At 37.7% G+C, this 23,707-nt stretch overlaps 2 protein-coding genes across 3 annotated transcripts in view; one reads left to right on the top strand and one right to left on the bottom strand.

The window, feature by feature from the left end:
* Positions 1-3,834: 3,834 nt before the first annotated feature.
* On the bottom strand, positions 3,835-22,418 carry Tnfaip6 (TNF alpha induced protein 6). 2 transcript variants are annotated; one of them, XM_020161817.2, is made up of 6 exons: positions 22,218-22,412; positions 18,578-18,715; positions 16,125-16,286; positions 11,498-11,726; positions 8,714-8,754; positions 3,835-4,522 (listed from the first exon to the last, which is right to left on the bottom strand). In XM_020161817.2, exons 1-6 carry the CDS (start codon positions 22,309-22,311, stop codon positions 4,353-4,355), a joined length of 834 nt encoding a protein of 277 aa, XP_020017406.2. In that variant the 5' UTR covers positions 22,312-22,412; the 3' UTR covers positions 3,835-4,352. The 2 variants fall into 2 exon arrangements, with proteins under 2 accessions (XP_020017406.2, XP_073926838.1); XM_074070737.1 differs by lacking the exon at positions 16,125-16,286 and having other exon boundaries at positions 22,218-22,418.
* Positions 4,623-23,707, top strand: part of Nmi (N-myc and STAT interactor) — an 80,304-nt gene continuing 61,219 nt past the window's right edge. The window contains exon 1 of the mRNA XM_074070735.1: positions 4,623-4,701. Coding sequence (XP_073926836.1) covers positions 4,693-4,701 — 9 coding nt within the window. The 5' untranslated portion in view covers positions 4,623-4,692. The remainder of the gene's footprint in view (positions 4,702-23,707) is intronic.

The raw sequence follows: 23,707 nt of genomic DNA, 5'->3' as shown, positions 1-23,707 counted from the left end.
GCCTGTAAGGCTGCCTGGTGATAGCATGATCTCCTAGTCTACTCCCCTTGCCACTTTCCTGAGGGACTCTTCTCTTCTGTAACCTCGCCCATCTACTTCTCATTTTCCCTCTTCCTTGGCTCATCATTGACTCTTCATTGAGAAATGTAAAGCAAGAAGAAGGAGCTCCGCAATTCTACCAACTATGTCCCACCTGTCAGCTTCTGCATCCTCACACTTGGACCTTCTCCTAAAAGGTCTGTGAGCTAAATCTAAGGGATTGCATGTGTGAATGCATGTGTGAATGCATCTTTATTTCCAACAATTTGATGAAATCTAGCACTTCTGCCAACTATGAATGTAGCGTATAAACATGGTAACATTAGCAATACCCATGCTTTTAGCCCCAGTGACAACATAGTATAGGAAACAGTTTTTTTGTGAATATCATGGAATATTATACAGATCTATTACTACTTTGAAACTGTGGTAATAGAACCAGTGGTAGATCTTATGTATTGCATTAATAAAAAACAAAACAAAACAAAACATGGGCTGGAGGCATGGCTCAAGTGATAGAGCACCTACCTAGCAAGCACAGAGCCCTGAGTTCACACCAGAGTACCACAAAAAAAAAGTAAAAGCGTGTGAGCCCAGAATGTAGCACAGTGGTAGAGGGCTGGCCTAGCAGGTGCAAGACCCTGGGTTCAACTGCAAAAACAACCAAATATGCAAAATCCATGAATTAGACCTGATTTTTAAAGTGATTCACTAACTGTGTTTCATTCTAGTTAGTTTCTTTGTATTCTTCTGTATTTTATTCATTTTTAAATGTCATTTCAAGAAGCAGTCATGAAGCGGATCATGGTTGTGCACACCGTAATCCCAGCACTTGGGAAGTTGAGCAGGAAGATACTGAGTTTAGGACAGCCATAACGTCATATCAAGACCCCTTCTCTCAAAAAAAAAAAAAAAGGGGGCTCACTTCAGTAATCCTAGATACTCAAGAAGCAGAGATCAGGAGGATTGTGATTGGAAACCAGTCTGGGCAAATAGATCATGACACTATATCTTGAAAAACACCCAAACAAGAAAGGGCTGGTAGAGTGGCTCAAATGGTAGAGCGCTTGCCTAGCAAGCAAGAGGCCCCTGAGTTCAAACCCTGGTGATGCAAAAAAATAAAAAATAAAAAACAACCAAAAAATAAAAAACAACCAAAAAACAAAAACCAAACCAAACCAAAACAAATGAGCAAAAGCATCCAGAGTTTCACCCTTTGAGGATACATGGCCTATGGGAAAGTAACTTCTGCAGATGCACTGTTAATGTTCCTGTCTAAAGTCATTCCCTTTACTGTGAACTAGATCCTGTATCCTCTCAGCCACTGTGCCACAGTTCCTCCTATGGCCTCTCCAGACCTGTCCTCTTTCTTCTCCTGGGTCCTGGAGCTCATCCCTATGGATAGCATCAACCTGGTTTCTTTGTATTCTGACTTCTGCTTGGTCCAGGACAACTGGAGGCACCAGCAGGACATATAAGGGTGGAGGAAAGAGGAGGTGGAACACTTACCATCAGTGTATCCCCACAGTCTTGGGTTGGCAGAAGCTCTGTTACAACTTTTGTTGGATAACCCTTTTCTATTGCTAAAACTCCCTCTCTGGATTCAGATAACTGCCCTGATTTTGTCCCTTTGGGGAGTCCTTCTGAAACACCCCAAGATTCACCACCCCTTAGAAGCTTACTCTAAAATTCTCTACATCTCCCACTTCTCTCTTTATATGAAGAGAGTATTTAAGTTTCAACCATTTGGTCCTTCTTTGAGCTTTCATATTTTATGTGGCTCCCATGAAGATGTATACATTAATAAATTTGTACATATTTTTTTCCTGTTAACCAATCCACTCACAGTTTGTCTCAGGGAATGGAGACATTCCTTTGGCCCTACAACATGTACTAAAGGAACTGGCCCAAACAACTCTCCCAGTCCTTGATTTATTCCCATCAAGAAAGCCTTCTTAGCAGGGCACCAGTGGTTCACACCTATAATCCTAGCTACTTGGAAGACTGAGATCAGGAGGATAGCAGGTTGAGGCCAGCCCAGGGAAATAGTTTGAGAGACCCCCATCTTCAAAATGACCACAGCAAAATGGACTGGAGGTGTGGCTCAAGCAGTGTAGCTCAAGCGGTGTAGCACCTTTGCAAATGTCAAGCCCTGAGTTTACACCTCAGTCCCATAAAAAAAAAAAAAAAAAAAAAAAAAAAGACTTTTTGGGCTGCATTTTTTTTTTCCCCAGCAGTACTTGGGTTTGAACTCAGGGCTTCTCACTTGCTAGGCAGGAGGTCTACCACCTGAGCTACTCCACCAGCCTGAAAAAGATCCTTTTTTTTTTTTTGGCTTCTTGCCCTGACAGCTACCAATTCCTATATAGTCAAATCCATTGCTATGGTTTGAATGTCTCCCAAAGGAAGCTTGGAACTAGGGTGGTGCTATTGGAAGTGGTGGACCCTTTAAGAGGTGGAGGCAATAGGAGGTCATTTGGGAGTAGAAAGTTAGTTCTGGCTGGACTTCTTCAGCTCTCATGATGTTATAGAAGGAGCAAGCCTGGCCTGCTTTTCTGCTCTGCTGCAGATTTGCTATGTATTCCTTTGCTTGTTTCTACATACACTCCTGCCATTGAAATTTGTACCATTAGTTGATGTGTTCAAGCGGCAGCCCTTCTAGAACCTGTGTTATACCTCCAAAACTGTGAGCTAAATAAACTTTTTTTTTTAATGGTGGTACTGGTGTTTGAACTCAGGGCCCCATGCTTGCTAGGCAGGCCCCCTACCACTTAAGCCTCAAACTATTTGCCAGGGCTGGCCTCAAACCTCAATCCTCCTGATCTCTGCCTTCTGAGTAACTAGGGTTACAGGTGTGAGCCACTGGCACCTGGCCTAAATAAACCTCTTTTCTTCTTAAGTAGCTCATGTCAGGTATTTCAATACAGTGACAAAAAGCTGATGCACCCACTCACTCCAACTCCTCTCCTCTATTTTACTTTTCAACACACTTCATTTGGGACTTTGCTCTCCTCTTTCATCCTACTAAAAGCTGCCCATAAATGTCACCAACTATCTTCCTAGGGTGAGTAATTTAATTTACAGTACTTTAACCTATTTCTAACATGCACTTTACTAATTTATCCTGTATATTAATTACTGTCCCTTTTCATCCAGCAGAACTTAAGCCCCTCAAACCGGGGGATTTCTGTTCACGTGATTTTCTGGTGTTTCCTAAGTGTCTAGAACAATGGTTGGCATATAAATTTTTGTTGAATTTAATTGGTTGTTAATTGTTGCCTCTCACCTACCAAGTACTAACTATGGCTTTTCCCTCTAAAAATGTAAAGTGGTAAAAGAGATAAATAAAACTAGATAAATAAATCTCTACTCTCATAAAAACAATTTGCATCCTGTTAAAAAAAATTTTATAGGAGGCCATTGCTTTGGACTGAGCTCCTGAACTAGGCCCAACAGACCAGTGTAAATTAGAGCTACTCATGCTGAAATCCCAAGAAGAAATTCTGAAGCCACCAAGAAGAAACTAAGTTGTTTATCTGACCTTCCAAGAAGTCAGGAGTAAGATAATAATGAAATACCCAGCCATCCCCTTGTCTCATTTTTGCCCTTATCAAAAAAGAAAATTCTAGGGCTGGAGGCATGGCTCAAGCAGTGGAGCACCTGCCTAGCAAATGTGTAAGCCCTGAGTTCAAACCCAAAAAAGAAAAAGAAAATTCTATTTTAATTAGCCTATGATGCAGTAATTCTACTTCTAGAATTACTAGATCCCAAAAAGTAAAGAACTACCCAAATATGTATATCCAAGGATATTTATTGTAGCAATACTTATGAAAACAGCTTAACCTTTCAACAATAGAGACAGGCTTAAATAAAGTATAGGACAGTCACACCATGGGATATTTTACAGCTGCTCAAAATCATGTTTTTAGAATATATTCAGTGATGTGGAAAAACGCTTAGGCTATAAGGTTTAAGGTTAGAAAAATCAGTATATAAAACTGTAGGTAAAGCAAACTTCCAAACTGTCAAAAACAAATACATACAGACACATTTATACATATACCACAAGTAGAAAAATGACTGAAAGAATGAGAAAGTCGTTAATGCTAGTTATTTCTATGTTGTAAGATTATGAGAGGTATTATTTTCTCATTTGAAGTTTTCTGTATTTTTCAATTTTTCTCTAAGTTAGGTATCGCTTTCACATTTAGAAAAATAATAAATAAATGTTAACAAAAATAATAATACAAAAGTAAGATTCCAGAGGTTGCAGAAGACGCAACCTTAAACATTGTGTATTTTGAACACATCTTTTATAAATGGCTAAATCTTCCCGCTAAGAAGTTCTTGCTTCCAGTAGAGGTAGTACTTGTATTTTTTCCTTGACTGGATTTGGGTACAGGATCCACAGCAACATACTTGATCTGGAAACCTCCTGCTGTTACAGACGCATCACTCAGGAACTTCAAGGTCATGACATTTCCTGTGGGGGAGGGGCAAACAAAAGAACAAACTTGTAACTTGCTTTAGAATTTTCGAACAATTTAAAGACTCATCTTTCTCACAGGGCAATCAATGTAAGAAGTCATGAGCAGAACTCCCAGAATTCAGAGGCGGATTTTCGACTCTTAGTGTTTGTGCTTTCATTGCCATATGGAGCAGGTGAGACTTCCATATTTTTCCCTTTGGCCCTCCAATCTGTAGGACATTTTGTCTATTCTGATGTAAAAAGTTCCCTAGGGCAGGGTTTTAGTCTGCGGTTGAGCACTTGCCTAGCATGCTGAGGCTCTGGTTTGATTCCCAGTGCCACAAACGGGGACAAAAAAATGCTCTCTTTGTACAAGGAACATCCACAGAATTACGAGAATGGCAGCGGTTTGAACACTTTATTTTCTAAAGGATGGGAAGCAATAAGTTTCAACTTTGTAAGCAATACATCTAAACCTGACTTCATACAGAGTACTTAGGTACTTATGTATATAAAGACCAAAATTTTGTTGGGAGTCATTGGCTCATGGCTATAACCCTCTCTACTCAGGAGGCAGAGATCGTGAGGATGGTGGTTTGAAGCCAGCCCTGGCAAATAGTTTGCAAATAGACCCTATTTTGAAAAAACCCAATGCAATACAAAACAGGGTTGGCAGAGTGGCTCAGTTGTCAGAACATCTGCTTAGTAAGTGCAAGGCCCTGAGTTGAAATCACAGTAGTGCCAAGGAAAAAAAAAGACCAAAAAATTTACTAAAAACAAAAGTGGAAAACTTTATGATATAAAGTATAGGAATCTTTTTGTATTTTCCAGGAGGGAAAGCGCTTTTTATTCTAGATCCTAAATCCAGAATTCATTACAAAACAAAACTATATATGTATATTCTGTTTTTTTCTATTAATCCACACAGCAAAACTATGAGGTGGATATCCTTAAAAAATACTCATTTTACAGATATGAATCTGAAACACAGACTAGTTATCTTGCCAAAAGCCATGAAACTAATATGGCTGAGTCGGGTTTGAACCCAGGCAGTTCAGCTCCAGAACTCACATTGTCATACTGCGCTTTTCCCATACATGGAAAGTTTGTCTAAATATAAATCATTTTTGTATTGTAAAAGAAACCAGCCAGGCACTGGTGACTCGTGCCTGTAATCCTAGATACTCAGGAGGCAGAGATCAGGAGGATTATGGTTGAATACCAGCCCAGGCAAATAGTTTGTGAGACCCTATCACAAAAAAGGGCAGGTGGGTGCCTTAAGGTGTAGACCCTAAGTTTAAACCCCAGTACTGCAAAAAAAAAAAAAAGAAAAAAAAGAAAGAAATCAGTTAGCCTGGGATGGAGCTACAAGGCCAGTGTGGGCTACATAACAAAACCCAGGTTTAAAACAAGTAGGTAAATAAATAAATAAATAAATAATGGAAACCATAAAGGAAACCTGAGTTAGAGAGGAAGAGGCAGACTGAGGGAAAACAGATTTAGTATTTCTACTATACAAATTGCTGCTAGAAGTTAGTTGTGCTAAAAAAGTTCAGTATTGGATTTCTTTTGGCTTCAACTGTCTATTTGAGACAAAACAAAGAATATGTCAAGTTTCAGATTTTCAGACTTTCCTGCTGTGTGTTTTTTAAAATAGAATTCTTATCCCCCAACTATGTCTTACAGCTCTGAGATATCTTCTTTCAGCTTTTCTATTAGCATAAACTATATTCTCAAGAAAAGAAAAACAAGTAAATGGGTTAATGGGTTACCCTTCTTAGGAAGATTGTAATAGAATAATGAGTGAGGCTTATGCATTAATTGTTCAAGGATAGAACAGAAAGTTTCATATCTTGTAAAAATGATAAATAAATTACAATTGAATGTACTGGAAGGCTGGGTGTGGGAATAACTTTACTAGAAGGGTCAAGAATTGCAACCCAGTGTGGCTTTTCTGTTTTGAGTTGCAATAGTATTATGATAATTTTATGACTTGGAAGGAAAATGCAACCAACCACTGGTGCTGCCAGTGGAAATAAAGAAAAAATGATATTCAAGAAAGCTAAAGTTTTCACTAAAAAGTAGTTTGGGATAATTTGCAGAGTAATATTGCTTGTTGTGATACATGTATGCTACTATGAGAACTTTTTTTTTTTTTGAGGCATATTTCTTAGAACAAAACCACAAATTAATTTTGGGAGATGAGAAGATGTGGAAAACATTGCCTATTAAATCTAACCTTTTGAGATTTACTATACATATTAGCATATTAAGGGGCAGGGATGAAAGAGATGAGTGTGGGGGTGAATTCAAGTAAAATATATTTGATACAGTATAAGAACCTTTGTAAATGCCACAATGTACCCCCACCCAGCACAACAATAAAAGAAAAACAAATTAGCATATTCAACGCTTCCTTCAGTTTGCCAATAAAGAAACCTGGTGAACAGTTTTGTTTTGGTTTTTTTTTTCAGCATTTATTTATTTATTTTTGGTGTTGGGGCTAGAACCTAGGGCCTTGCACATGCTAAGCAAGTACTTCACCACTGAGCTACAGCCCTGGCCCCCAAAGCAGCATAAATTATTTCAAAAAAAGAAAGGGCCAGGTGCTGGTGGCTCACGACTATAATTCTAGCTACTTGAGAGGCAGAGATCAGGAGGATTGTGATTTGAAGCCAGCCAGGGCAAATAGTTCGAGAGACCCTATCTCAAAAAAACCCAGCACAAAAAAAGGGCTGGTGGATTGGCTCAAGTGGTAGAGTGCCTGCCTACCAAGCATGAGGACCTGAGTTCAAACTCCAGTAAACACACCCTTCCATCCCCCCAAAAATAAATGAAGAGAGAGGGAGAAAGGGCTCCATGCTTCTCACAAAGCCAGAAGGAACCCTGGAGGATTCCTGGGAGCTGGCTCCCCTGTACACACACAGGTTTCCTTCCCAAATGGGGCCATCACCAGTGTCTTTTTTTAATGTTGTTCACTTAATGAGACAAACATCTTTTCCACATTACAGCAAGGATTCTGTGAGCCAAGAGATGAAGTTTATTGCTCTGCTCAGAATTGGTTCACAGGGATAGAATTACTCCAGAAGCTCTGCTCCAAGCTCTGGAAGCCATTTCTCTCTCCTGTGCCACTTTTATTTTTCTATCTCATGCTTGATATCATAAAACACTCTCCTCCGTCCCCCTGGTGAACACTGTTTAACTCAAAGTTTCCCAAATTTATTTGACTGTAGGGTTCTTTTCTTATGTAACACCTATTTAGCATATCATACTGAACTGTGTTCTTTTCTGGGGAAAGCTATACTAAGATCAAAATATCATAAAAATAATAAAAATAATGTAGAATATTTTTAGTGACAGGAGATATTCTTAACAACTTTATAAATTACTTCAGTCTTTTTTTTTTTTTTTTTTGGTGGAGCTGGAGTTTGAACTCAAGGTTTCATGCTTGCAGAGTTGTGTACTCTACTACTTGAGCTACACCACCAGTCCGTTTTGGTCTGGTTGTTTTGAAGATGGGATCCACTGAATTGTTTGCCCAGGCTGGTGTTGAACCTCCATCCTCCTGCGCACAGCCTCTTGAATAGCTAGAGTTACTTCAACTTCTTAATGAAGATTTCAGTCTTCAGTCTTTATTAATGAACAGTTTCAGTCATTTCATTTTAATTTTTGGTGGTCCTGGGGTTTGGACAAGGGCTTTGTGCTCACTAGGCAGGAGCTCTACCACTTAACCCACATCTACTTAAATTTCTTTCTTTTTTTTTTTGGTACTGGGAATGAAACCCAGCATATTGAGCATGCTAACCAAGTAGGAACTCTATCACCGAACTATACCCTCAGTCCCCAGCCAAGGCTACAATAGTACTTACAGATTTGCAGATTTAAGACTATCACTACATTTCCTGCAAATAATGAGGGTTTATACATTTTTAATGCAGAGAGTTGGCATAAAGGCTGGTGGAGTGGTTTAAATTGTAAGAGTGTCTGTCTAGCAAGCGTAAGGCCCTGAGTTTAAACTCCAGTGCTGCCAAAAAAAAAGAGTTGGCATAAGTCTTACCGTAAAAATAACAATTCTTGGGATTTTTTAAGCTAATGAGCTGTATCTCTGTATCTAGCCTTAGTTCTCTCAGCTTTAAAGAGGAAATGATATAATTAGGAAACTGTGAAAGAAACAAATCACATTTTTGCTTTGATCTGGACTATTACCTGTGCTAATAATGTCTTCTGGAAGCTCATCACCACAGTATCTGAAAGGGAATTTTTAGAAAAGAAAGGTCACATGAAAGAATATTATGTAGTTGTTGAAGTGGTGCTTATTGATAATATAGTGCCTTGTTTCCCCTTAGAAATGGCTCATTAGTTAATTTTTTAAATTTCTATTGTTTTTTAACTTGAGTTTATAAGAGAGAAGAGGAGTTGAAGTTCGTTGTTTGAAAGAGTCTTACAATATTAATTCAATTTTTATGAATACATTTGTAGTATTTCTACTTTGTGTACCTACAAAACTACTTGCTCAGTAGAGAATGTGAATTTACTTGGAAAAATTAAAAAATTGCTTCTGAGTAATTTTGTAATTTTCTTCATAGTTAAAGAATGGGTGTAGAGACTGCGGGTGCAGCTCAGTAGTACAGTGCTTGTGTATCATGTATGCACCAGCCTCTTGGTTTGATCCCCAGTACTGAAGGGGAAAAAAAGGGAGAATGGGTATTGACAGTAGTCAATTCTAAATTCTAGAATAGACTGTTTTAAATGTGAAAAAATCATAGCCATAAAATATCTATATTTAGTCCTTATAGATCTAAAAGGGTTTTTTTTCTGAATCATGACTTGAAAGAACTACTCTGACATTATATAAAAAGACAATGGTTTTGTAAATATCTAATGATGTTATTCATTCTGGAGGAGGAAAAAGTCTATTATAAAGGAAAATTACACAGTATAAATCTAAGAAATAACAAATTAGCCTAGTGAAAAATAATAGGTTGTGATTTTTAAAAATAATAGTTTTATGATTTTATCTAGGACTATAATTGATTTCAGAAACTGGATTTACAATAAAAATGTCATCTTAATTCTCAAGGAAGAAGGTCCATTCTTTCAAAGAATATATGTATATATATATATAGATAATATATACATAGCAGTTCTGGGGTGCTGGGGATCATACCCAGGGCCTCATGCATACCTTGTTCTTAATGGGGTGCTGGGGATCATACCCAGGGCCTCATGCATACCTTGTTCTTAATGTTTTCAAACTTCATGTTTTCAAACTATTTTGGAGAATTATTTGTAATTTTTCTTTAGTAGTAGTCCAATAGTCAAAGAATAGAAAACAAAAAAAAAAAAAGCTCTTTTCCTCCAAAAACTGTTATTTATGTAAGAAATGCCTGTTTTTCTTTGTGTTTGAGTTACACACATAAAGACCTATCAAATCTGAGCTGGGCATGGTGAAGCATGCTGTTCTCCAGCACTCTGGAGGCCAGAGCAGAAGGATGGAGAGTTCCAGGCCAACCTAGACTACATGGCAGATTCTAGGAGAGTCTGGGCTATTAGGGAGACCCCATCTCAACAAAGAAGGAAACAACTATTCACTGTCATTTTTAAGTGTCCCCTCTACCATTTTCTTCCACTAAATGATTATCGTATATAATAGAGAATGATAATTGGTACTCTCCCTCTGTTTCTTTCTTTTTTTTACAGTGATGGAGATGGAACCCAGGGGTTGCACATTATCCTTGAGCTACACCTTGGGACCAATAACTGATAGTTTCTTCATAAACGATAGTCTAAAATATGGGTTATTAAGTGAAGACTTGCATTTATAAAATATCCAATTATATTAGCAATAATTTGTAAGGACTCAAAATTTAAACTGTTATAGGCTCATGCCTGTAATCCTAGCTACTCAGGAGGCAGAGATAGGAGAATCACTGTTTGAGGCCAGCCTGGGCAAATAGTTAACAAGACCCTATCTTGAAAATATCCAACACAAAAAAGGGCTGGTGGAGTGGCTCAGGTAGTTAGTGCCTATCTATCAATCATGAGTTCAAACTCCAGTACCACCACCAAAAAAAAAAAAAAAAAAAAAATCGAGTGGAAACACAAAAACATATGTCCCAGCATGTTGAAAAACAAAGGAAACATATTAAGGAAGGGCACACTTTTTTTTATGACACTAAAGAGAGTTTTGAGAAGACATAATTATCTATTTAACTAAATTGTATAAGAGAAGGGGCTGCATTTGCTATTTTACCTTACATTCGTAATACTTAGCTAATGCTTTATACCAAAGAAAGAGGCAATGGTTGAGGATGTGGCTTAAGAGGTGGAGTGCCTGCTTGCCTAGCAAGCTGGAAGCCCTGAGTTCAAACTCCAGTACCACAAAACAGAAAGATGATGATTATTGAATTTATAATCATTTTTAAGAGGCCAACAGAAATCAGAACACGTAAAAACCTTAATAAAATTTTCAACACACATTTCTTCTTTCTATATTAGTTAAATTCTGAGTGTTTTTATAAACAGACTAATTCTTTTTTCTCTCTTCTTTTTCTTTTTTTTTGTGGTAGTGGGGTTTGAACTCAGGGACTACACCTTGAGCTACTCCACCAGCCCCCTCTTTGTTTTTGGTGGTGGGTTTTTTCAAAATAGGATCTCACTAACTATTTGCCTATGCTGGCTTAGAATTGCGATTCTCCTGATCGCTATCTCCTGAATACCTAGGATAACAGCTATGAACCACTGGTGCCCAGACAGACTAATTGCTATAGTTTAGCAATAATCAAAAGAAAGCTATTACTACTTTAATAGTAAGTACCTATAGCAGCCAACTAAGCAATACCTTTGTTGAAAAATTGAAAAGAAGCATGGTTCATTTTAAGCACAAAGCCATGGAAAATCAATACTGTAAGGATAATGGGGAGCAATGACCTAAAGGAACATCAGATGAAGAGTGGATGTTCACTTCCTGTATGGGGAAATAATGCATACCTTCCCACAAAGCCATGGACATCATCGTAGCTGTCATATATCTCAACATAGTCAGCCAAGCATCCTGGATCATCTTCAAGGTCAAAGTCCAAAAAACTCAGGTGAATACGCTGACCATACTTGAGTCTAATGTGCCAGTAGCAGACCTGGTTATCATCGTACTCATTTGGGAAGCCTGGAGATTTAAAAATTCGCTTTGGATCGGTAAAAACTCCACCACACTCTTTTGCTGAAATGAAAAAAAGAAAACTAGCCTTAGGGAAAAAATATTCTAATTTAAAATGATATTCACTTCTGGACTGGAGGTGTGGCTCAAGTGGTAGAGTGCCTGTCTAGCAAGTGTGAAGCCCTGAGTTCAACCCCAGTATAGCCAAAATAAATAAATAAGTAAATAAGTAAACTAAAACCCAGAAATGATATTCACTTCTTTCACATCTATTTATTACTTTTTACAAAATACAAAGGAAATGGCTTAGTATATAGTGTCTCTACTACATTAGGTATGCTTATAGCTAAAGAATAAATGTACTTTTTCATTAGTGGTTTCTAAATTTGATAAAATGAACGTGGACTATTTGTGAATTGTTATTTTTATTTTATTATCATATACTGGGTATTTGTGAATTTTTAAAAAGTAAAAGTAGAAAGAAAAGGATAATTTAATTAGTTGTATTTCCATTTACATATCTTCCTTTTTTTGGGAAGTACTGAGGCCTTGAATTCAGGGCCCCACAATTACTAGGCAGACACTCTATCACTTGAGCCACTCCACCAGACCTTTTTCTCATGAACTATTTGCCAGGGCTGGCCTCGAACCTCAATTCTCTTGATCTTTGCCTTCCACGTGGTTAGAATTATAGGCCTGAGCCACTGGTGCCTGGCTCTTTTATCTTTTAAAGCATAGAGTGATTTTGCCAAATCTATGTAGCAGTGTTACCAGCAGCCTAATGAAGATGGTAAGGATGCTAACACTGTGTCCTCAGGGTCTCCCTTAGGATAATGAGTCCCATAAATTCTGATTGGAAAATCATTATGGCTCAAGTGGCAGAGCTCCTGCTTTGCAAGTGTGAAGCCCTGAGTTCAAACCCCAGGGCCACCAAGAAAAGGAAAGAAAAAAAAATAGAATTCTGGGATCATAAGGAACCTTAAAAGCAACTCTAATCCAATTAAATGGAATTATTATGATCATCTGTACTCTCATTTTTATTTTTAAACATTTTCATTACTATATATTAGTTGTACAGAGGATACATAGTGATATTTACATATGTGCTTACAATGTATCTGAATTAGATTCACCCTCTCCATCACTCTCCTTCAGTCCCTTTCCCCCTTCTTAGAACAATTCCAACAGGTTTCATGCTATTTTCTAGCCTTTTTCTTTGTTAAGCATGGTATCTACCACTGAAATACACCCCAAGCCTAAATCTGTACTCACTACAGTGGTTTTAAAGTAACACATCACACCATAATACTTCAGAATTTGGAAATGATATTCATGCTTGTTTATTCTAAGTCATTAATATTGTAGATTTCAGTAGAAAAGCAAGTGAACCAAAACAAACAAAAAACAAAACCACTGCTAAAACCAGTGGTTTGCAATATGACCTAGAGGCAAAGCTATTTTTTATTTCTGTCAGTTAAGTTTCCAGTGTCTAGAAAAGAGGTGGAAACTGGAAACTCAGAAAATAACCTGTGTGTTGGTGGTATCTTTTTAGGTGGCATTTGAAGATTTTTTTTTAAAAAAATCATCTCCATTAGAAACTTTTCCAAGATAACTCTTCTTTCTTTCTTGTAATGTTAGGGCCTTGAATCTGTTAGGCAGGTGCTCTACCACTTGAGCCACTCCACCAGACCTTTTTTTGTGTTGGGTGTTTTTGAGATAGGTTCTCAGGAACTGTTTTGCTGGGAGTGACCTCAAACTTTAATCTTCCTGATCTCTACCTCCTGAGTAGCTAGGACTTCAGGCATGAGCCACCGGTGCCTTACTACTTTATTTCTCAGGCTTCTTTCTAACTCAGGCTGTCTTTGAACTCTAGTTGCTCTTGGCTCAGCCTCCTATGTAGCTGGCATTACAGTCTGGTGCTATCATACCAGGCAAGCATATTCTCCTTCAAAATAGCTATTCACTTAATTTGTTTATTTATATATTTATATGGTGGGACTGGAGTTTGAACTCAGGGTTTCATGCTTGCAAAGCGGGCATGCTACCTCTTGAGCCATGCTTACAGACCTAAAACAGCTATTTTAAAAAAATCATGTTAGAAACTGGGGGCTGATGGCTGTATTTCTAGCTACTTTGGAGGCTGAGATCAGGAGGATCACATTTTGAGACCAGCCTAGGCAAATCATTTGTGAAACTCCATCTCCAGAATAATCAGAGCAAAATGGACAGGAGGTGTGGCTCAACTGGTAGAGCACCGGCTTTGTAAGCGTGCAAAGCCCTGAGTTCAAACCCCAGTTCCACAAAAAAGAAAAAAGAAAGAAAGAAAGAAAATTCCACATACTGGGTATAGTGAGAGATGCCTATAGTTCCAGCTCTTCAGAGGCTGAGGTAGAAGGATTGAGAGTTCAAGGCCAGCCTGGGCTACATAGTGAGACCCTGTCTTAAAATTCAAAACAAAGAATCCTCATACATAAAGGCAGTCAACATGATGTCACACATTCCAAACTCGAAACGAGGAGCCTTACTTCTGAACATTTATCGGCCGTATTCTTCCTTATTTCAAACAGCTCTAACTTGGTGATATTAATTGGTAATAATTGCTTTATTTTTGTGGTACTATTGAGATTCTTTTTGTCCCATGTGTCAAGGACCTGTTTTTCAGCTAGTATTAGTGCAGGCAGTTCACAGTGTTCTTCAAGTTAACCACATCCTAAGCAGTCAGCACACCACTGAATCTAAAAGTAAACTAAATCCACTGAGCATTGGGTAAGAGCAAGTCTCCCGGGAGTCGCTACACATATTCCCAGAATATAAACTACTTAGCCTTGATGAGAAAACAAAGCAACTCACAAAGACCTGTAAATCAAGAGGGCATTCTTATAAGAAGGGCAGAAAAACACTGTAAGAACCTTTTCACTGGCACGTCTTCGTTTACTTTAGACTTTGACCTAGGGCAACGATTGAACAGGAGCTCAGAGATCCTACAGTTTACTAAGCAAAAGAAAATTCAGAATTTCCTAATTGGAAAGACAAGTTATTCTTGAGAGTAAAAAATAGAATAGTTGCCTATATGAATATACCAAAGAAAAGAAAGGAAGAACAGAAGTGGGGAAAGGAAGATTTATGTATTATTAGTAATGACTAAATACACAGTAAGTATAGTACTATCTAGGACTCAGACTACAATCTTCAAGTATGTGAAAAGTGATTTGGAAGTCATATACATCTACTGTATTTTGTTTCAAGTTGGAATAAGAAATAGTTGTAGGTGAAATTCTTTATACCTGGAATATATAATTTGGAGATATAGCTTATTTACAGACCTGAAGAGCTATTCTCCTAGTATCATTAGTCAGAAATTATATAACAGTATGCTAGAACTTCACTATAACGTTCCTATTGTATTACAGAATTTTTTTGGCAGTACTGGGATTTGAACTCAGGGCCTCATACTTTGGAGGCAGACACTCTTCCACTTGAACCACTCCACCAGCCCTATGGAATTTCTTATATGGTAGATCCAAATGGGATACCACCTAAATACATTTATGATCATAAATGTCAGAAAGACTTTATATTGTTCTGTGGGAATATGTCAGAAAATAAGAGTCTTACTTTTTTCTTCAAGAACATGAACAAAGAGTAATCCTTATTATGACTTACTTTTCTCATTAAATATTTCAAGCAACCATGGGGAAAATGAGAAACCTATTATATATATACATACATATGTTTATAACATATATATATAATATATATTATAAGGGAAAATTATGGAGGGAGTGAATATGTAAACATCACAATGAAATCCATGTGTACAACTAATACATGCTAATAAATATGTAAATAATAATTAGTATATGCAGAATATAATTGTTAAGCCAAACCAGAAACTGACAGTTGCTTCATTTCTAAGCATTTATACACAAAAAGAAATTAGAGAAAGAATTTAGTCTATCTCCTTTTCTTCTTTCTATCAAAGGGACAAACTATATGGAACACTTAATGTTCGGTAGCATAGCTTTATTTCTTTAGCTAATTAACTGTGACAAATACAGAAATCTTTCTCTTCCCCTTCTGTGTGAGGAGGAAGTTCCCTGGCACAGAAAAGACCTGAATTCTCATCTCAGCTGTCTACTAATTGTTGGCTGTCTGATTTCAGGCAAGTTAAGTCACTTCAGTTTCCTCATTCCTGAAAAGGTTGTAATAATAGCTCCTTGTAGAGTTGTGACTATCAGAGAGAATACAGGTGAAGGAATATAACCCAGTGTCTGGTGCAGCGTAAGTACTCTATGAGAAGTAGTTAGTTGCTATTAGTAATTACTACCACATTCTCTTCTTTTTGGAAGAAAAAGTCATTGCTCTTTAAAAACCTCTTAGTAGCACATAACAGTTTTGTTGTTACTGGTTTTTGTGTAATTATTTTTGCAAAACATAAAATTATTATTTTTAACAACAAACCATGTGGGTTGTGGCAATAAGCATCCCATCTCTCGCTCCTGTTCAGCCGAATTCCGTAATCAATAATACCAGTTTTTCCAAATCCACAGTTAGGCCCTGGCTTCACAATGGGGTATCCAACTCTGCCCTTGGCCATCCACCCAGCAGCGCAGACGTGAAATCCTACAAGAGGAAGAAGGGGTATGGACTCAGCTGGCAAAGGCCCTCAGTCAAGCAGATGCCATTCGTAAAGGATGAGTTCCTCTATTGCTCAAACCCAGTTTGTGTAAAATGGGGAAAAAAACGGTTTCCTTTAAAAAAAGAAAAGGTTTCAACATATATAAAATGTAATTTCTGACTTTTACTAGAAAATAGTCCTATGTGGAAAAAAAAAGAATCAGATGGACTAGAAATTATAACACCGTGGATATAAGAATCATTTAAATTCAGAGCTGGCTTCTTTTCACAAATGGCCTTACTAGCACCATCAGATAATTTCTGAAATTGTCATGAGTTCTGAAAAGAAATATCTAAAGTGGTAATTTAATTAATTTTTGTTTCAGGATCATTTAAGATAATATTTTAAAAGCGCTGAATGAGGATAGATTCTCACAGATATTTTAAAGAGGCTCAGCCTTATTTCCTTTGCTCAGCTCTGGAGGCTGTTTTTAGTATCTGCCAATGCTATCCATGAGTGATTTTACTAGAGGTAAAAGACAGGCAGTGAAGATCAAGACCTTAGTATCCATCATTCCAGTTACTTTGTCCCACATAGCCTGTGGGTATGAATGAGCAGTTTCTGGGGAGGTTTTGGGCTATTTGAGAGAATACCTTTACAGTTGGCCCTACATATCCACCAGTTTTGCATCTGTGCATTCAATCAATTGGGGATAGAAAATGCCTCTTAAAAAATTGCATCCAGGTCAGGTGCCAGTGGCTCACACCTGTAATCCTAGCTATTTAGGAGGCTGAGATCAGGAGGATCATAATTCAAGGCCATTCCAGACAAATAGTTCCTGAGACCCCCATCTCAAAAATAACCAGAGCAAAATGAACTAGAGATGTGGCTCATGTGGGAGAACAACTGTGTTTGCAAGCACAAAGCCCTGAGTTCAAACCCCAGTCCTACCACAAAAAAAAAAAAAACCTTGCTTCTGTACTAAGCATGTACAGACTTTTCTTGTAATTCCTTAAACAATAACATATAACTATTATCATTTGTACTAGATAGTGTAAGTGATGTAGAGATTATTTAAAATATATGGGGTTTGGAGGTGTAGCCTAGCATGTGTGAGGCTCTGGGTTTGATCCACAGCACCATAAAATAAATAAATAAATAAATAAAACATGGAAGAATGTGAAGTACTTTGCCATTTTATATAAAGAACTTGAGCATCCTTGGATTCTGGTGTCCATGGGGATTCTGGAATTGATCCCTCACTGACATTGTTGGATAGCTACATGTCTTGCCTTGGGTAAGTAGTAATAGCCTAGCCTCTGCCAGGCATTTTCCTTCCCACAAGGGAGTTCCCATGGGGATGCTCCATTTTCCTGAAAGCCAAGCAGACATGGTAGCAATCCTTTTTGTTTGTTTTGTTTTTTTGGTCCTGGGGTTTGAACTCAGGGCCTTGAGCTTGCAAGGCAGGCGCTCTACTACTTGAGTGGTTGATGTATTTTTTTTATAAAGAAGCAAATAGCACTAGTTAATTACTGGGGTTTTCACCAGATCTCCTGACATCACTTTCCATTTTTTTCTTCTGCCATCGCACAGAATGGCAGGAGGTGCTTATGCTTTTTCTTTAGCTTTTGATTCTGGAGTACAAATGCATTCTCCCACTTCATGTTAAAAAATATTTTTAAAAAGGGTCTATATTTAGTATTTCTCCTACTGGTTTTCTTTATAAAACTCAACATAGTAGCATCATTAAATAGCTGAGGAAATCTGTACTAACAAATCAAAAAGAGGTAGAATAAGATTTAAAATGAATACCAATTGCATTAAAATTACTGAGCTATTTGTTTATTTTATTAGTTCTTACAGGATTGTGACCCCACATGAGATTCTAGTATTAGAATTTTTCTGGCTCTAGGCAGAGGGAATGAGGGAGAGCCAGAGACCAAAGTTATCCTAGGGGTTTAAGAGAACTATCTGAAAGGGCTGGAGAGAAGTCTTTTTTTTGAGACAAGATCTTGCTATGTAGCCCTAGGCTGGCCTTGAACTCACAGTTCTCCAGAGTGCTGGGATTAGAGGCTTGCATCACCACACCTGGATTGACAGAATTCTTATTAAGGATTATAAAAAAAGCAGGTTTTGGGCTGGTGGAATGGCTCAGATGGTAAGCGCACCTGCCTAGCAAGTGTGAGGCCTTAAGTTCAAACCCCAGAGCCACCAAAAAATAAAACAAAAACAACAAGGTAGATTTTTTCCCCCCACCAGTGTGAAAAAGAAGAAAAATCATTGTCAAATCAGTTACCAATTTTTCTGGCTGCTTCTAGCTGCTTGTAAGTAGCAAGATGGCCACCTTCAAATTCGCACACTGCCTTAGCTTCTGCGTAGGTGAGCTTGTATTTGCCAGACCGAGCTTCTCTGTGGTACACGCCTGCTGCTTGTTCTGTGAAGTCACAAAATGTCATCAATGCACTATTATCCTTTCTGGTGGAATAAGGATTTTTGCCTCAGTTGGAAGATAGTGTTCTTGCCAAAGAACTTTTTAGGTCAGCTGCCATGGGTTTTCATTGTTAGAAAGCCCTGGAGAAAAACATGAATGAAGGGGAATTTTAGGGGAATTTGGGGGCATAAATGAAACCAGATTTATGACATGATAGCTTGAAAGAAAGTGTCATTTTATGTATTTCTTTATTATTCACTTTATTACAAGTGATAAAGTTTTAGATTTCTTTAGGTTTTAAGTGCTAAAACTTGAAAAGCTAAGCAGTGGAGGGGGAGGAAGAGAAGGCAAAATAAAGCAGTGAAAATGGCTCCCTGATGTAGGCTCACAAGGAGGGAGAAGCGTAAGTCAAAATACCCATTTGAGGGAATGACTAAGGCAACATAACTGAGAATTAAGTAGATGAATTAAAAACTGGAAAGTCTGAAGGAATCTAAGCAAACAAGCAGTGCACTAAGGAAAAAAGAAGAATAGATTCAAATACAGCAGAGAAAAAAAATTGGGCACATCTATTAATGTCTAACTTCATCTGGTTTGCTGTTCCCAACGTGTTTAAGGCAGTGGTAAGTCATACATAAGTTGTTTTGCAGATCACTATTTGAATGGAATGTTTTCAGTTTGGAGTGCCTTCTGCCATAGAAACAATGAGGAGATTCCCAGAACGGTGATTACCAGGTTAGCGCTCACAGTGCTAATGGTTCCCCACAGCCTGCCAGATTATGGGTGAAGATTTGTACCTGGACCCGTGTAGTCAACCATCATTAAGATCATTCCCAGTGAGATCATCTATTTCCTGGCCTTCAGCAAGACATACCTCCAGTAGTATAAGAAACATGGTTCAAATGCAATTCATTCTTCTCCTTCTCAAACTAAAATGGACACTGCTACAGATGGGTGCTTGGCATGCTCCCTGCTCTCCTTGTCTCCCAGGGGTCCTGCTCTTGTATGTTACGTGGTAAAAGCCCATCACTTGGAGAAGGCCCTTGGTTGTCCGGCATGGGTAGCGAGGCTACCAGCAACATCTAATCATAAGCACTTAAGATGTTTTCTCCTTTATAAATCATCTGCGAGTCAGGCGTCCTTCGCATGGCAAGGCCTCAGTAAACTTTCAGTAATTTCCAACTTGATTATTTTGAGTAGGTATCAAGAAATATTTTGCTAGGCTCTGTGGCTCAAACTCTGTTCCCTAGGGACTTACATATATATGTATTTGACTCTTTTATTTATTCCCAAATTCAAAATTACAGGTATGTACTAACATACCCAGAGGCAATTTTAAACAAAGCGTTAATTTAATTTAATTTATCTGTTTTTGTTCTTTTGAGACAGGGTCTCTCTGTATAGCCCAGGCTGGACTTGAACTCATGATTTTCTTATCTCAGCCTTCAGAGTGTGCACAACCATGCGTGTGGCTAAGGCATTTGTTTTAAAGTACTGCTCAATCCACAATTTTAAGCTACTAAGATGTGTCTATGTACAATAAAATCCAAATTTTAAAAAATTACCTTTCAGAAGAAATAATATTTTAATAATTTTCCTAGTCAAGTCATTTATTTTTTTAAAACTGAGTATTTGTTTAACCAATAGTATAGAGTGTTAGCTGTGGTTTTCCTTGCTGATTCTACCAGAGAGGAGTTGTGTATAGCCTTGTGTCAATTGCTGGCTGAGCCTCAGTTTCCCCATCTATCAAATGGGAATAATGGTAGCTTCTGGGCTTTAGTAGGGATTTACAATAAGTCATTTAACTTTCCTTCTTTTTCAGATTCTATAAAGGACTGAAAAGAATTGCTATCTACATATTTTCAGCTTTCATGATCCATGTAAACCAAATGATGTCTCTTGTCCTTTAGTATTATTTGTGAAATTACTATTTAAGGAACTGGAAGACACCAGAATTCAAGTGTCCTATTTTGATAGTTGTTTGCAGATTCCTTCCTTATAAAACAACTCTCTTTCCTCCCTGAACTGTTGCTAATATTATATTGACCCAACCAACTGTAAACAATTTGTGCGAGGCTGACTGGTCAATAATTTGCCCCAGATCGAAGCGATTTACAACCCATCCAAGCCTCAGATTTGTAGCATATTGTTAACAGAGCTTTGGGTTTGTTTCTGTCTTCCTCTAGGGTAGAACTGTTATAGCCTAGGTTTATATTTTTGTAATAGTCAACATCACTTATAAAAGCAACACCAAATTACTTGATCCTGAGAGAGGTTGATAGCACTTCAAATTTTATCCAAGTGGGCTTTATTCTTACTAACTTTATGACATGTCTTTTTCATTTCTGACAAATGTGCATGTATTTCCTCAATTTGATTGTGTACAATGAAAATAAACAAAGAGATTTATTCATTGCTGCACTAAATTCCAGAACCCATCTTGACCAAATGGATCACACTGAAACTAGTTCACTGGCTCAAGCTTGGGCGGAAGAAAAGGCGGCAAGACGGAACATTACAAATCTAGGATTTTTTAATGAAATCCTCATGGCTATAGTTATAACCAGAGAGAAACTTGCCGAAAGGGAAAAATAGTCTACAACCATGTGCTGCTTAGCAAGCACAAGACCAAGATCTAGGTTAATTGTGCTTTCTCTTTATTTCTGTATTCTGTGCAGGAATCTGTCAATTTCCCACCCCCCCAAACCGTTCCATTTTTTTTCTGTATTAAACACAATAACAGATAAAAACAATATCAATTTGTGTCTTAAGAATTAAACTATTGTTTAGTGTACTCTAATTGGTGGTCTGTGGTTTCTATGTTTAGGGGTTTTTTTTGTCTATTGTTTGTCTTCACCATTTGGTCTGTGTCATTTCTTACATGTAACAGAACAAAACAACAAAAGGAACTTTCCTTCTCTTACAAAAAGGTTAGAAAAGTGTTTATATGAATAGGAGGACAAAAGGAATCCCAGTGATAAGAACACATTCAGAAGTAGAAAGCTTTCTCATTTTTTTCTATATAGCAAGATAATTTTGTCAAAATAGTTGAGAGATATTTAGAAAAACGTATGATATACCCTACAGTTCAAAGGACATGGAGCAATGGCTGTAAAATTTTTGTATATTCCAATTTATCTGAAATCTGGCTACAAATGCAATTGAAATAAAAACAATTATATTGGCATTTTTAGTTTGCTAAAGATGTATTCCTCACAATGCTATCACATCTGTTATAAAAAATCTTAAAATATATTTTCACAGTGAGTATAAATCTTAACTATTTTCTATTGAACAATTCAAGAATATAAAAAACTATGTTTAAGTTTTATAAGGCAAGAACACATTTTTTAAAAAGGCATTTCAATGGCTATGTTTTCTAAGCATTTTCTATGAAAACATAATTTCTGAATAGGTTAAAAAATCTTACTGCTTTGATTCACTCCTCTATGGTCTCAAAGAATTGACATCCCCAAGAAGAAGGCTCATGAGCGAAGTTTCTTACCAAGCCATATGGAGTTATGAAAAATTCCGTTCTTGAATCCCCATCCTTGAGTCTCTTCCCACAGCAAGATGAACAAGTAAAGTAAGACGATCATAACTTTGGTAGAAAAGTTAACAGCCTGTCAGGGGCTGCTTACGATCAATTCTCAGAGCAGCGGCTGAAATGTGGCTGAAACATCTGGTTTCCACATCTTTTAAATAGTTTTTTTCAACTGTGAGGTCAGCAAGTACTCTCCAATGGTATTTTCCGTTGTAGAATTACACAATTAACTCACTGTCTGAGGGAGTCTTCTGACTCATTTGCATTGGCAACCAGAACTAAGGATATAGATGATCATCTACATGTTAAAATTCCTGTACTCAGAAGAGAGTTCGTTTATTCTGTCTGTCACCATTTTCTGCCAGGAAGTCTGTGTAAGTTAGTGCAGATTCGGCAGTGGTTAAAGAGAGCCAAACTTCAATTTCTTAAAAGAAATCCTAAATGTCTTATTTGCAGTGTCAGTCATGAAGTTCAAAGTTTAGCAGTCTTTAACTTGATCCTGGTAAATAGTACATTAGAGTTCCCTAAACATTGCCAAGTCTGTGCAGAAAATTTAAAGCAAAAAATGTGCACAGTCTGATGAATCCTGCACTTTCTCTTTGACTACTTTTTTTTGGTTGGTGGTGGGATTGGGGTTTGAACCCATGGCTTTGTTCTTGCAAAGCAGACACAATATTCCTTGAGCCACACTTCCAGTCCTCTTTGCTCTGGTTATTTTGGAGATGAGGTCTTCTGAAGTATTTGCCTGGGCTGGGCTGGCCTCAAATCATGATCCTCCTGATCTCAGCTTCCCAAGTAGCCAGGATTATAGGTGTGAGCCACCGGTGCCTGGCTCTCTCTGGCTACTTTTGTTCTGGGCTAAAGTCTGTTGCAGTCTTTGGTTCACTGTGGTCAACAGGTAAATTAAATATACCAGTTTCCAGAAAAACTGTCCAATTTCAGAACTTTAGGATATGGGAGCAACTTCAGAGTATCCTATTATAACACAAAATTTCCCAGTCATACATCCTTGGTGTATTGGTAGGGAGGTGAGTAGATAAGAATAAAGTCAACAAAAATATGGCCCTAGCTTCCCTCGATCACTCTAACCTTGACAAAGATGATCAAAATAATAGGTAATAACTGGCAGAATGGCTCGAATGGTCGAGTGCCTGCCTAGTGAACATGAGGCCCTGAGTTCAAACTCCAGTAGCACCAAAAGAGCAGGCAGTGTAATTACCATAGTAAAGTCACCGTGCCTTCAAGCATGCCATACTTTCTTTCTTCCCCACAACAATCTTAAGGTGTTTGGTGACATGTCTGGTCATATTGCCACTGTTGCTGATACGAATGACATTTCCTGTTGTTGATGGATGCCATTTTTTAGCAATTTTTGTTGGTTTTTCTTACTGGCTATTTTTTGCTTCTTAGCTTCTTTGCTCTTGGTACCAAACTGCTTCCCATGTGCTTGT

The sequence above is a fragment of the Castor canadensis genome, chromosome 4 (genome assembly GCF_047511655.1).
Source record: "Castor canadensis chromosome 4, mCasCan1.hap1v2, whole genome shotgun sequence".
Classification (NCBI taxonomy): domain Eukaryota; kingdom Metazoa; phylum Chordata; class Mammalia; order Rodentia; family Castoridae; genus Castor; species Castor canadensis.
The sequence above is the reverse complement of the archived record's forward strand: the minus strand, read 5'-3'. Positions and strand labels throughout refer to the sequence as shown.